General features: G+C 35.0%; 2 protein-coding genes across 2 annotated transcripts in view; one reads left to right on the forward strand and one right to left on the reverse strand.

The window, feature by feature from the left end:
• Positions 1-3646: 3646 nt before the first annotated feature.
• LOC105458896 lies at positions 3647-7218 on the forward strand. Its single transcript, XM_011704504.1, has 6 exons — positions 3647-4088; positions 4187-4479; positions 4747-4896; positions 4980-5094; positions 5230-5407; positions 5495-7218. Exons 1-6 carry the CDS (start codon positions 3876-3878, stop codon positions 5623-5625), a joined length of 1080 nt encoding a protein of 359 aa, XP_011702806.1. The 5' UTR covers positions 3647-3875; the 3' UTR covers positions 5626-7218.
• Positions 7219-8129: 911 nt separating this feature from the next.
• LOC105458920 (acetylcholine receptor subunit alpha-like) overlaps positions 8130-15679 on the reverse strand; it is an 85775-nt gene continuing 78225 nt past the window's right edge. Inside the window, exons 10-14 of the mRNA XM_011704538.1 lie at positions 14276-14412; positions 13809-13967; positions 12462-12644; positions 11660-11873; positions 8130-10925 (exon numbers count right to left, since the gene is read on the reverse strand). Of these exons, the coding sequence (XP_011702840.1) occupies positions 10728-10925; positions 11660-11873; positions 12462-12644; positions 13809-13967; positions 14276-14412 (891 nt within the window). The 3' untranslated portion in view covers positions 8130-10727. The remainder of the gene's footprint in view (positions 10926-11659; positions 11874-12461; positions 12645-13808; positions 13968-14275; positions 14413-15679) is intronic.

Raw genomic sequence — 15679 nt, forward strand, 5'->3', positions numbered from 1 at the left:
AGCGTTAAAGCGGAACGCATGAATTAGATAGTTTAAATTGCTTTTACCCGCGTCACATCCTAGATTGCATTTTCTCGTACAATTTTCTTTCGATGAAGCACCGCCGTTAAGAATAATTCTTTGTTTTACGCTGTTTCTGACTACTTTTGTATTTAAGGAGTTAAAATTAATTTAAAGTCGATGCAGATTGGCCGTTTTAGTTCGTGCTTGCTTAAAAAGAATTCAGTTTGGAAATACAGATTTTCTATCGATACAAGAATTGTTAATACAATATGAAGAAATGGTTGAAGAAACAATTTAAAAAAATGATCCATATAATAAAGTTTGACATTTTGTTACTCTATGAATATAGATTCTATGAATATATATAAGTAACATGTAATCATTTATTTGAAAGCTGTCATATAGCAGATCTTACTCTAAATAAAATTTAAACGCTATACCGAGAATATAAAATACAAAAGTATTGTTGGACATTTGGACATTTAAAAAAAAAACTTTGTAAATTATATGGAAAGAAATGAGATGGAGTCGAAGTAGTTCGTGTACATACTATTGTTGGATGTTATTTTATAACATATGCAATTTATTGTAACATAAGTCTAACGTGACTATAGTGATTTGTAATTGAAGTACCGAATTACCTCTGAATCATTGTAAATACTGCTACATCGAAAGAACGAGTTGCATTTTTCGACCTAGCGGCTGAGTAAGATTGTGTACAAACTGTGCGTCTTGTGGAATTTGTGTATACATCTACTAGTAGAAACTGTCGCATCAGTTTCGCTAAAAGTCACCCACTTTTGCCCTCAGACTTTTCTCCCCAATCTTTCAGATTTTCGCTTTCGCGAGCGAATTGTTATAATGTTATCTCGTATTCATTGTCTGATATCGCGGCGGCGACCCCGACATTAGTGTGTATGTGTGTACGTACATATATACATATATATATGTACGTACACTTAGCGTTTTACAATTATTTATTTCTACGTAAAGTTAATAAGAGATATCGTTTAGTTTTTAAATTGCGCGAGTTGTGAATATACTCGTTCGCGATAAATTGTTTTTAAAACTCGTAATTAGAACAACACTTACGTCGGTGCACGTGGTTTCCAAACGTACCGATAGAATTTTGAAACTCGTAAACTACGTTTGCAGTGTACATAGAGCCGGTGAGATGCTTTCCCGACGCGTATATCATTAGAATCCGAATGATTATCATAGCGCATCGGATTTGTATAGTTTACGGTTAAGAATTTTTTTTAAACTTCTAAAGTAAAAATCATAAAGAGTGGCAAAAGAAGAAAAAAATGTGACGAAGGAAAATTGTTATTATCATAATAATTTTCGAACAAATTACAGATTATTTCTAATAAATGGTATAATTCTTAAATCGGTACATATCTTTCTATATGCTTGGATACACTGTATATTCAAGCCTCTCACATACGTGATCCGTTGAAAAGCTTTACATTCGAGACGAATCGGCGCGAAGTTTCACTTTTATTTTTCTCTCTTTTGTATATATTTTATGTACATATACATGTAAAAGATTCGTAAATTATAGATACGGTGCCATATATCCGTTGAAACTTACCGTTTCAACGTAATCTGCATTCGTGAGTCGTGCAAAATTGTGGAAACCTTAAATGTCCCGATATGGAAATCACGGCTGGACGACGATTCGGGCCTGTACTGCGCCATTTATTTGAAAAATCGTTTGAAAGGCGTCTTTTCCCTGCATTTTCTTTGTTCTCCTTTCGTGGAATAAAAGGAAAGCGTTTCAAGAAGAGGCTTTGAAAAACATTTAAGCTTTTCATGATTATGCAACTTACTCGATGTGCATAGGTGGATTAAGTTAAGGATTAAGTTATGCTAAGGATACAATTTTTTTCTATATTCATTCCGTACGAGTTATATACTTTTACGATTCTCCCAAGATATGGTATCTCAGGGATTTTCAAATAGCAGCACACGTGTATTGATACATTCGCTACTATTTACATATCGAGTTAACTAAAAAAAAAAAAAAATCGAAGAATGTATGTAACATTTTTTTACAAAACTTTATTCTTAAAAGCTAAGCTGTTTAATATCAAGGAGAATATCCGTTGTCACAATGGATGTAAAATAATTAAACATTAACGAAATATTTGAGAGTCCCTGAGATTGTATAAATTATGATTACATGTGAATCATAATTAATACGTGTGTAACGTAGTAATGTAATCATTAGAATACAAATACCGTGCTGCCGGTAAATAATTCACGTGGAATCGTGATCGTTAAACGATTGGCGACGTTAATTAGATAATTAATGAGGAATTTGATACTTGCATGCAATTGTGCGAGAAAAAACGGAAGTGTACAGTCGGAATGTAATCAGATTTTTACTATACCGTTATGCGAAATGAGAAATTTAATTATTATTCTCAAGATTCTGAGAGAAATGTGTGGAAATGACAAAGTACACACTTTACAGTTCATTTAATGCGAAATTTCTATTAGGAAATAGTTCTTTTTTGCTTAACTAAATCCATTGTGAATGGTGCATTTGCAATTATTGTATCATATACAAGACACACTCGCTACGTAATTGATATACTGTCGCATACAATATTTTGTGCTTCCTCCGTTGTTTTACGCGCTATGGTGAAATAATTAGAAATTGATTTAATCGATCAAATTTTATCTAATACAGCGCTTAATAATCGTCCTAATATTAAGATGTATGCGTGCGTCTATTGTTTGGTATCTTTTAGCTTCACACGAAACGTGTTTAGTTGCATCGGAATTAGATAGTATACGAATTGCCTTGATTTTATATCGTGATAGGTATAATAAAAAGCTCAATTCTCAAAACACATGCTGGCTTCAGCAGACGATACCAACACTGATGAGATGTGTAGATTAAATTGTGTGTGAGCACACTGGATCTTTGAGATACTTGTAATACGGTATTTGTAAAACGTCTGCGCACTTGTGTAATCTTATAATGTTAATAAATTAATTACTTCCAAGTCCATTGTCTACTCTATCTTACATAAGATAGCACATAATTAATAAGAATTAAAAAGTGTATCAATGAGACTATATACGGATTTCTCATCTTTAGACAATATATTCTTTTTTTTTGCAATGTTTATTTTGATAAAAAAAAGAAAATAATTTAGTCTGTAAAATGCTCTGCTATGATAACATTTTCAGAAATTTAATATAAAAGTTAAATACACTTTATTTTAAATATATAGCATAGTAATTAATGAATAATCGATAAATTTACGTGAGTATTAATTTTTTTACGCAACTAAAATTCTAATTTTATTCTTAATCATTTATTAATTATATTAGATTAATATATAAATATTAAAAATTATGAATTTAATATTGCATTATATAATTAAGTTAATTTTTTAAATATTTCTATCGGCGATCGCAAAAATTTTCATCAATAATATCTTTTAATTACTTCTGTTTTCAACCTATATATAAGTATATTAATAATAATAAATAAAATACATCCTTATAAAAATAGAAATATGCACTTTCTTATGCATTAAAAATGATGCATTTTATTGTATGTACATACATACATACATACATGCATACAATGCTGAATTCAAATTGGCGCGGTGAGATGGCGGTATGTGCTTCCACCATGCGTCGGAGTGACAACAAGCTATCAGCTGTAAGCCTGTTAGCCTGTAAACCACGAGACACAACGAATGCATGGAGACTGGACTTTGGAGAAATAAAGAATAAATCTGAGTGTTCTCGCCGCAGCGACATCATTGGCATTTGGCAGTCCCATTTCATATTTCGCATCGCTAACAATGTTATGCCTTTGTCGTATCACTGCCAGACGATAAGGAATTATGTATGAGCAAGCCGCGAATAGCTGGGCCATCGGCCTGTACTCCCTGCTCGACCCAACGAAATTTCTGCCGTTCCTACCGAATTTATGGAATAAGCAAGCCATCGGCTCGCGTTATCCGAGCGACACGAAGGTACGGGACACCGACGTGCTCGTGGGATACCTCATCCTGTTCTGGGTGATTTTATACTTGGTGTACGAGAAGTCTCTCAACGTGAGTTCAACGATTAAACTTCGAATGCCATATATTTATTTTGTCTAAATTTATTAAAATATGTATATTTATATATATTTTTTTTTATTGTCACGCAGTCGTTGTTCAGGCGTATGCACTTCCCGTTGGTACAACGAATCAGGATAATCGAGGCTGCGTGGAACTGCGGATTCTGTTTTGGTAGTATATGTTACATGCAATCATCGACCATGCAGAGCTTGAGCTTTGCGTCCCACGAGCAGGGAATGACATACCGGGAATTGGGGATCGCGCTGCATCAGAGCTTTTACTTTCATCAAGCTGGGATCGACATACTGTGCTATGGTGCTTGGATAAAGGGCTGCGCGAACTTGCTCTTTGCGTCTTTCATCTTGAATCCGTATCAGCAAAAGTAATCCACTTAGAAAACTATTCTGTCGCAGACATATTTTCCTTCATTTTATTTTTGTACAGCTCTATGCATTTGCTTAATCTTTATTTTCATCTCTCGTCAGTCTCAGCTCAGAGAACTGCAAATTTTAGCAAATCTTTAAATCCTCTTGATTTTTCATTTAACATTGTTTATATTGTCATTTTTCATATCATTAATGTCATATATATGTATCTTGTGATTTCATGTGTATGTAAGAATGATATATTATATGTGTATGTTTCACAGTTACAGGTGGTGTACAGTTATAGGTACCTTTCTAATGTATAAAACCATTGACATTGTGATAGTTAATGTCTGTCGGATCCTGTTGTGCATTTTACAAACTGTTGGGAGACCAGTCTCCAAGGTGTTATTCCTGTTACACTGTCTGACTTGGTTAGTAGATATTATATTTTCAATTATCAATTGGAATGTTATCAATTTATTATATAACACACATTACATTTTTGTCTCCTCAGGATATATTTGTACTTACATTATGTGCCTACATCTATGCTTTGGTCAGAAGATGTTAAATATGCAAGGACGGAACCTGGCTTGTGGCTTTGGTTTGCAGCAGAATGCTTAGATTCGGTAGGGGAACGAGCATCCTATCTCTTATTATCTCTTATTTAAGTAGATATTATGAACACTGCTAATTTTTTTGATACTGTATACGTTTACATACGTGTGTACAAAGGATGTATTTTAATGGAAATATGTAATTAGGTGTGGCTGAGACTCATTGGACATGCAAAAGCCACACATTGGCTCGAAATTTGTCTGTTTCCACCACCGACGCAAGAGGCCATTGAATTAGCTGGTATTCATAAGAGGCATAGAGAATCTTTGAGGAAATGTGATAACAGAGCGGCAAAGAAAGTCGAATTGTGGCAAACGCTAGTTTGTAAGTTCTATACACTTCCTTTTTTAAAGCTTATTTAAAGCTTGAATTGAATTGTAACCTGGATAACGTGTGTTATTACATGAACAGGCGCAATGGCGATTAAGAAGAAAATTAGGAGGATTCGTGAAGCTAAAAGCGGTACAGATCAATCGGTGAAAGAGCCTGAAGAAACGAAACCGTTTGAAACGCAAACAGATGGCGAGTTAGAGGAGAATTAGTAAAGTCATACGGAATATTTCTGAAAAATAACATTTTTGTGGAATTTACACTAACGACGAGAAATACGAGCTTTTTTAAAGAATTTACTTGTACAATGAAAAAATAGATGTCATGATGTTCAAAACATTGAATACACGTACGAATTGTTTTTTTTTTTTTTTTAATGATTGTTCAACGAGTACTGCTCTCTATTGAGATTCATATGTAACTATATTTGTAAATAATTGTAAATTAGCGACAGAATGAATTGAGCAATTGAAGTACGTGTACTGCGCAATGAAACGCAATGAAAAAAAAAATCAGAAGCAGTGCGAAAAGACTACTGCAACTTTTATACAAAAATTAAGTTTATTATTTCATAATTTCGTAGATGTACACCCGCTTACGTAGAAAATTCATCGTTTACGCGTTTAGTTTATAATTTAGTAGGATCTCTCGAACAACAGTTAGCTGGATGTTCCAGTAACGTTACAATCGAGTCGGAGGCGCGTTTTCTCGGGGCAAATGTTCAAAGAGTATTGTTTTCAAACGCTCGGTTGACCATCTATATATAACTCAAAAGAACAAAAATATTACGCTGGTCATTGAATTCATGTTGTAGATGTAATTATAAATTACGATATCGGTTCATTGAACATGTGGCACTTTTATCCAAATTGAATATATACGTTTCCTCGTGCGATACAATTTGCACTTAAATCGAAATAGTAAATTTTTGCGTCTGCGAAGCTGTACATGTACGATATGTGACGTTATTATTGTTAATACGAAATTACGTTATTGTGCAGTTTGCATTTGCGTCGACGGACGATGTAGACGTCGTCACTAATTCGCAGTAACAAGTCGATTTTCGGTCACATCATAAATTCGATTACGCTGGTTGGCTTTGACACGGATACCATCCTTGTTTATTATGGCAGTAAATAGGTAATGTGTAATACGAGTAGATTGCGTTATACTGTGCATTTTTGAGCAACGAAATTGTTAGCGCAATAATTTTCATAGGTAACGTATAGAGAGTGTATTTAACATACAGTCTCGCTCTTAAAATCGTCAAACGAAACTCGGATTTTTTTTATTGGCCCAAAATTTCTTACAATACGGTTCAGATTTTTTTTCTTGCAAGTGGAACATTGGTACTACTTTTTTTTTTATACCCTAGGAAGATAGTCTGTATATCTTTTAAATTATACAGCGTACTTTCTAATTACACGTATGCAGTGTCTTTCAATTCTGGACGATGCAGAAATATCGTTTTGTCGTATTGAAATTGTTGATAAATGTATTATATAAATAAAGACAACGACAATTTATTAGATAATTTTAATCTTATAGACACACTTACAAAATATCTTGTTATATTGTTTTATATCGTGTGTAACGATTATTTATACGTTTACGGATGTATATCGCCAAAGAGAGAGAGAGAGAGAGAGAGAGAGAGAGAGAGAGAGAGAGAGAGATGAAACTTTAACTATCACTGTGCTTATCTCGATAAAGTGTAAATCGTCATCCTTATTATATTCACGCATGTTTAAGCACTGTCCATTGAACAAAAAAGAAAATAAATTCTAAAATAATTGTAAAATTTATTTCAGTGCTATAATGACGATTGTATTTAAGGATATATCACTCGTATGTACATTCCCTGCAAAGTAATTGAAATTGGAAATATGTTAATATTTATACTTTAATAATTTATATATTGAAGTTGTGCGAATAGCATTATATTGTTATTTAACAATACATTTTTATAGTGTTATTTGTTTTAAAAATATTTTAAAATAAAAATATTTGTTATTGAAAATTAAATTTATTTTTTTTGTATTTTATGTATTTTAAATATTTAAGATCATTTATGCAAAGTTTCACTGCAGTGTAGAAATTAGTTGTTCTGTAAATAAACATATAAGTAAACAAATTTTATTTTCGGAATAAACAAAATAATATAACTAACCGGTAATTCTTCATTTCTGTAAATAAACAAAATTTATTTATTTGTTTATTTAGAACAATTAATTTTTGCATCGCAGTGAAACTTTACTTTAATCATCTTGAATATTTAAAGTATTTATATTTAAAAAATTGAAATTTTTATCATTATTTCTTACATTTATACTAGAGCATACTTCTAATCTTTTATTTAAATAATTTTTTATCTAGCTTATTGAAACCGCCGCTAAATTTGTTATATTATTTGTAAATCCGATCTAAAATAATCTTTCTTTTTTAATTTAATTTTATTTTATTTTTTGAAAATATGTGTAACACATTCTTCATCCATCGCATCGATTTCACGTGATTTCACGTGAAAACGAATCAATAAACGATTATGTTTACTAATTATATTCAATACTCTTTTCGCTCGAATATAGTTACGCAATTTTACACGTTGAAACGGTAATTACTTTATTTCGTAAGGCACGAAAATTTGCGAAGAAACTTTCGTATACCTCGAAGCCGATGAGTAATTTAGAAATGTCAATTAAATTATACGTATGTGTTATTTATCGACAAAATTATTATATTTCGATTCCAAAATGATACATTGTAGGATTAATAAAACTTACAATTTACATCCACCAGGTAAATTATCTACCTATAATTAAAATTCTTTATAATCGCGCGCTGGTATACGCACTAAAGAGTCTTTTTTTTTCGTACTAAATTATATCGAAACGTACAAAGTATCAAACACGGCGATCTACTATCTCATATAATCCACGATTACATGTGTTATGTGTCACGCTAATAATAAATTATCGCGTTTGTAACATTTATTGTTTCCTTTTTCTCTTTTTTTTTTTTTTGGCAAGGATGGCGGCGGGCGCCGCCGTGTGTCGAAACGAATTGAAATTTATAATGGTATTCGGGGCAGGAAGACGATAAAAATTATGCGGTGGGAAACACTATGAAACAATTCTCGTTATCGTTATATCATATATTCCATCAAATCCGTTTAATAAATGCCCGCCACGTCCGGCCGGTGCGGGATGGTGCTGGAACAAATGCAATTTACGAAAGTTACTCTTATTACAAACATATACATTATGAGCAATAAAAGTTGAGTCCTCTAAACTTCCTCTCCTTTTTTCCCCCCCCCCCCCCCCTCTCTTTTAGGCCCAACCCGTAACTCTGCGCCGTGTTAATCGATGCAGATATTTAGAATTTCATTTTTCATTTACTTTAATTTCTTTAAATATAGAGAGAACACGCACTTTCGTTCTTTGTGAAAATATGGCCCCATTGTTACAGGCTCGATGTAGTGTTGGGAAATATAATATTCCTCTTATTTTGTTCCTGAGTCTGCAACAGGCTTCGTACGACTTCGCGCCACTTGCATCTTTCGCGCAATCGCCACTTCCTCTTTTTCTCCCGCCCCTTCTCGCCCCTTTTCCAAAAGTACTCGCGTACGTCTCTTGTACGAGAGCGATCTAACAACATGTGCTCGGGGGTAGTCAATTTATTGCTTGGGTCTCGTATGTTCAAGAGTGTGTCCCTCTATAACGTTAACTGGCAGAGGATGGTAGGGTGATGTGAGACGGATCTCGTTGTCGCGATCTCTACAAAACGCAACTGGCACGAAATCGCACTGTGTTAAGATCTTTTTGAATTAATTCTACAGTATATACGTGTTTTGTCCTCCCTTTTTACCTACTATATATTCATTTCTTTTATTAAACTTCATTATATTTTCCTAGTCGCGAAACAGGCCGCATCTGAATCCGATGATAATTAAGCTAGCTCTTCTTATCATTCGAACTTGTTACTTTATACGTGCAAGATGAAGGTATTATTAGATAACGCAAACAATCCCTTCTTTTGGAACAGACAACTTGATCAGTAACAAATAAATATATTGAATTCGGTAAAATTTATATCTTAAACGTATATAAAATATTTAAAAAAAAACTGTAAAAGATAATCGCATAAATCTAAACGCAGATATATGCAGGCCAAAATACGAGCTGATGATGGCTGTAAATTCCGTATTGCATATCTTCGTTTAGATTCTTTGTTTTAAGCCAATCTTTATTTCATCTTATAATTGTACGTTTTATCGATCCGCGCGATAAGTTTCAATTTTCCTCCGATCATAATTCGAGAAATAAGAAGATCTGTCTCGCGTTCATCGGACTGTATTACCTACACATTGTGAACTTCTTACACCGTCCATGTGCTACACGGAATCAAACGCAATCAGCGTGCAAATGGTTGAGACATAGGCTGCGTTCCTCTTGGCGCTTACAAGCATCATTTGTCTTTGTTTAACATTTGATAAACAACAAGGATGAAATGATTTTGTGAGCGCTGTAATCAGCTGTAAGCGCCAAACGGAACGCAGCCGTATTCTTTTCGTCGTGTTACTCCTTCCTCTATCACCTCCTGTGCGCGGGAAGCTCATCTCCCGCTGTGGCTCGGGAATTCTTAGTAAGACGACAAAATCAACGCGTGACTACGAATCGCTACCCCCTATAGGCCACAATTAATTAATACGTAAGCGTATTTCGCTTATTTCGTTTATAAACGGCAATATGACAATTCTTAATAATCGAGGAAGAAGATATTGGAAAGTAGGACTGCTGAAATCAATCTGATTTCTAATTTTGAAAATTTAGAATTTACGACAAAAATAAATCGACGTTATTTTTAGTTCTCTCACATGTAACTGCGCAGAAATCTTTTAATTAACGAATATTACTATGTGTTGCGCGAAATTGAAAAGTGAAGAAATTCACATCGCCTTAACCCATTAGTCACCGTTTCCTTTGTGGAAACCAAGCAACCTTTTACTTTTCATATAATTAATTAGTAATAATTTTTTTCTCATACCATCAATTAAAAGTGAAAAATAAAAGTCCGACGGTTAGCGGGTTAACAATAGTAAGAATTCTCCGTTCGGCAGCGGCGCGAATGCGCAAAATCGAACGACACGCACTGCATGCAAAAGTCGAAGACCTAGCGAGGCTTCAGTCTTTCGGACGCCAATAACGTTTCGCTTGTCGCCTGTAGTCGATGTAGTTAATAATAGTAATAGGTTGTGTATATGTTTGTATACGTGGTTTACGCGCGCGGCATTAATGCAATTAGTAATTGTCCCTCAGAGGCTCGTGACGATGTGTGGCTTGGCAGTGGTGGAGGCGATTTCGGAGAGCCGTACGTCGATGGGGATGCGATCGTCGTACAAGGTCGGCGCCTGCAGTATAATCCCAGCTGTGCCGACGACCACGGCTAACGTAAATATCCAGAGGAATAGTCTGTCGAGAACCATCGCGACGTACTTCCAATCCTCCTTGACCTACGGTCAAATCGTATAGATGACGAGAATGTAAAGGGAACGGATTTTGCTGAAGTACATCAAAATTAGGCGCCAAATATAGATCTGAAAATAATTATGTTGAACTCGAAATAATAATATAAGATGTTCAAGCATGATAATGATGATGTTGCAAAAAGTTTTTTGATATTCTAGCAGCCAATTTGAGCATCCAACATAATTATTTTTAGATCTACATCTGACCTAATTTTTATATATTTCAGCAAAAACGTTCTCTTCGTGTATGTATATTTTCTAAAGCAAAAAAAGCAGGCGCGAAACGGCGGATTTACGTATGAGTAGGTATGGGGAGAAAAATACTATATTGAAAATTGCAATAAAGTTTTTCGTACTGACATACTTGCAATAAAGAAACGTGACTTTATAACGGAAATTACCATGTCTTTATTCAAAGATATTACGTACGTTTTATATTTTGTACAAGGATGCAGCTATTCGAATAATTTAACATACAATTGGAAACAATTAAATTTCACTAAAAATTCAAATATTTATTAAATGATATCTAATAAAAGCCTGAAGGATATCTGAATATCGTAAAGATCTAGAGAATTTTTAAATTTCAAAATTTTTTTAGATACCCTATTTTTTTAAATCTTGTAAAAATTTTTTTTTAATTGTATATGTTACATTCTAACTGTCAGAACAGTCAGAATATCGCGTTGTTATCCGAAAATGTGCGAAATTATAATTACTCTAGTAGAATCCTCTTCTCTCTTCGTATGATCGGCGATGAAGCGGATGCCTTCTATGGCCTTGTATAGTTCTGGGCAGTGATGCCAATGGTGAAGCGTGTTGCAGAGAGCGTCGACGCTCTCCTCCGTCGGAAGCTGCGGCGGCGGCGCGGCCGTTGCCGCTGGCGAACCGTGGATACGGCACGTGCTTCCTAAATTTACTGCTTCCAACTCCCTAAGCAGATAATACAGTCGCAAAACGGGATGACTACGATATACATTCTAGAAACATGGGAAGATAAACCGAAGAAGTATACGATGTTGCGCAAAAACATCCAGACAGAATTTAAGTTTTAGAACAACCAAAAGTAATTAATTCAATATATAAGATACACATATAAGAATATAATGTATTTTCTTCATTTTTTATTTTTTCGATGTTATATATTTTTGATATTTACTTTTTTTACATTTTCCGTTTTTAGTAATTTTTCACAAAACGTCATCAAAAGTGTCAGTAAAATCATTATAAAATTAAAACTTATAATGAAGAATTTTATGTTATTGACACAATTACTTGTACAATATTAATTTTTTTAAAAGTCTATGGTATATTCAGTTTTGCGCATAACACCCCGATTTATAAGATATAAGTACTTTAATCAGATGATCAAAACGTAAAATAAAATGATGCGATATAGATGTGTGATGCTCGAAATTGTCATAATTAAATAAATTATATATTATTTAGCGCCACACAATACACCAAATAATACAATATGAATTATTTGGAATTATTTTCGAGATCTTGGACGACACGCACCGAGGATGCAGCTCATCCCGTGAGTCGACACTAGGAAAGAGCACGGAGGACTCGACCAGCTCCGAGGCCGAGGACTCGACGAACAGTGATGGGTCTCGCAGTTCGAGACCGTTGCACGTTCTGACCATCACGCGATGCCCATGATGCCCGCCCATGCTACGCTTATCTATCTGGTACTGCGGCCTGAAGTGGAAGAAAAGACGCAATATGGTTTACCCGACACGAAGATACATGTCGATTTCATCCCCAAGCCGGTTCCGGAACTGCGAGGGCATGTCTGCAAATCACGACGTGATTCGCGCGATCGTATCTAATATGTCTTGCTCCTTCTTTTCTAAATTCTAATCAGAGTCATTAGTTGTTACGATCGCACGAATCACGTTTTTGCGTCCACAGTTCCAAAGCCGACTTTCTTCTACGGGAGTAACTCAAGAATTAGCTAATAAAATCCACCGACTGTGCCCGTATTATAACAGCTTTAAGCTCAGTGTGCAGCAATGAATAATATATTGCTTTGTAGAGTCGGGTTAACGATACTCGTACGATATATACTCTAACGAGATCGTGACTACACATGCTGCTAACTTTCTAGTTCGGCAGAGTTGCGATCATATGCGTATTCGAGAATGTTATGCATTTGAGTAATGTCGAATAATGAGGAGCGACTCTAAATTCTGTATGAAGTTGGTGTGTGGTTATGCGGATAACGTTCAGTTCGACGGTGGTACCAATAAAGCATTATATTCAATATTTGCGCGTTGTGCAATAATATTATATGTGCAATATTGTATGCAAGATGTAATGGCGTCGCGCGTTATAAAAAAAATGTTATCATAAAATAAAAATTCCTGAATGAAAATACACAGTTGTAGATCGACGTCTTCAATTTCACTTTGTGACATCGAGGAAGAAATTTAATTTAATTCTAGATCGTTTAATTTGATAATGGCATATGAATCGCAAAAGTATTTTTTTCAGAAAAATCCGGTATCTGTAATATAGCACAGTTTTGATGTGTACACACAATTTCTGATTATCAAGTAAGCGATACGATCTCGCCCGATCACCGCGTCAGTGTCAAGCGCGAGACGTTTCTTCTCCGGGAAATCAGGAAATTTTATTTGTACGACAACACACGCAGCGGGAAGAGATGCGACTAACGATAGGCGGACACATCACTCACGATGCAGCGCGATGCAGAAGTGATGCACCGTGCGGTGCTAAATGCTTGCAGGTATGACGCGACACTAACGTCACGTGCACGGGAAACGCTAATGAGTGCTCTAATGCCCGGCTCTGGCGTGGTTCCAATGACCGGGCCACAAATGCCAGAAGAATATATCTTGCCTGGAATCGTAATCGGTTCTCTGCGATGGCGTATTATACCTGCGCATTACCAGCAGCCTCGGCAGCACGTGGATGAACACACGTCGGACCCACGGCGACATTACGTGGGTCTGCGGCGAACGGAAGTGCACATTCAGGACCACCACTGTTACGCATATGCTGCAACGCACGAAAGGAAGATGCCGAAAGATGCGAAAAGACAATCCGCGAGTTTAGTAATTCAGTAGCCCACGGCATAACGCTAGCTTTAAATTGAAGTGGCGTATTTTCTTTCGATTATAAAATCGACAGTAAAATCAGGAATAACATTGGCAAAACATCAGCGTTAAAAAAATCTGGCATTTCGAACCGAATTTCATTCGGTTAATATTAAAGCGAATGTGCCATTTAATTTAATATAGATTTAACGTTACGCATTTATTACAAGTGTCTTCTGCAGTCTCGTGACTATTTTTGGTTTACCATACCTGAAGGTGTCGAGGATCATAGTGAACAGGACGAATTTACCAAGAAGCGGTACCACGAGCGACGTAGGCGGGATGATCTCGGCCAGCAAGAGGAAGAACACAGTCAGTGACAATAGAATCGAGATGGACAAGCTGACCTACGGCAGGACGAGAGAAAAAGAAGTCTTGATGCATTATTTATAAGAAACAAGAATGTGCTACGAGAATGATGCTGAGATCTGTGTTATACTTTTAGACATATTCCTGAATATTAATCCTCCGTCTGCAATCTATAGATCTTTTTTGGCGCAAGCAAAATTTCACTCTCAAATTTTTCCAAAATGAAGGGAGAATGAATAAAGATTGTAACATTTGAGTTAAAAAAAACTATTTAATAATGTAATAGAAATGTTGAGAAGTAACTCTGAATTTTCCCAAATTTTTTGAAACCTAGGATAATACAAAAACTTAGGTTGAACAAAAAGATCCAGGTTACAGACAGAGTAAAAATATGAAATTGCCGAGAGTTAAAATTAAATCTCATACATACACACATAAATTAATCTAGATTTCTATCTTAATCTTTCAGAAATGAAACTAATTAACTCCACTTTTTGTAAATAATTTTGATATCAACACATAGTGTATAACTGTATAATTTATAACTTTCTCATTTTATTTTAAAAAATTGATTTATTTGACTTCTAAGGGACTATCATATATTATTCTGAATAGAATACTTATAAACGACTAAAGAATCATAATGCAGTTGCAATTTTTCGTTGCTTTGTTTGAAACGAGAAAAAGAAGATTTACAGTTAAAGTAAAAGCTAACAATTTAATTAAAAAGTTAATTTAATTAATAACTCGAGAATATTGCGTTAAAAGAGAAACAGATAAACGTTTCAAAAACACAATTTTAATTTTATCTATAATTTTATCTCAATATGTGGTGAGAATTATATGAACACCAATAATGTTAAAATCCACACCTTTGGTATCAAAAATCACACCCATTATATTTTCAAGAGTGTATACATTTTTATTTTTTTTCATAATTTATGGAATGAGCTTTCGACGGTGAATTCATATACGGTTACAAACGGGTTGCACCTTAAAAGTGCATTGAGGCCGATCGGAGAAGTTTTTTCTTTCTCGCAGTCTTGTCGCATCGATTCCGTGTGCCGAGCACGTCGCGTCGCAAGACGCATTACAACCGCGCTTCACTCCTGTTTCTTTTCTCATATCCTCGTTGCGTATCCCCGCCGATTGCTAAACGACCGGCAGCCTGACATTTGACCTACCCTCCCTTTTTTTTTTCCTTCCTCGCTTGCCCATCTTCCGCGATACAACGCGGTACACCTTTCACGGTGACAAAGCGGAAGAATACGTCTGAATTATGTAAGCCGGTAAGTGGATATTGGT

This window comes from Wasmannia auropunctata, unplaced genomic scaffold, assembly GCF_000956235.1.
Source record: "Wasmannia auropunctata unplaced genomic scaffold, wasmannia.A_1.0 LD336101.1, whole genome shotgun sequence".
Taxonomy (NCBI): Eukaryota; Metazoa; Arthropoda; class Insecta; order Hymenoptera; family Formicidae; genus Wasmannia; species Wasmannia auropunctata.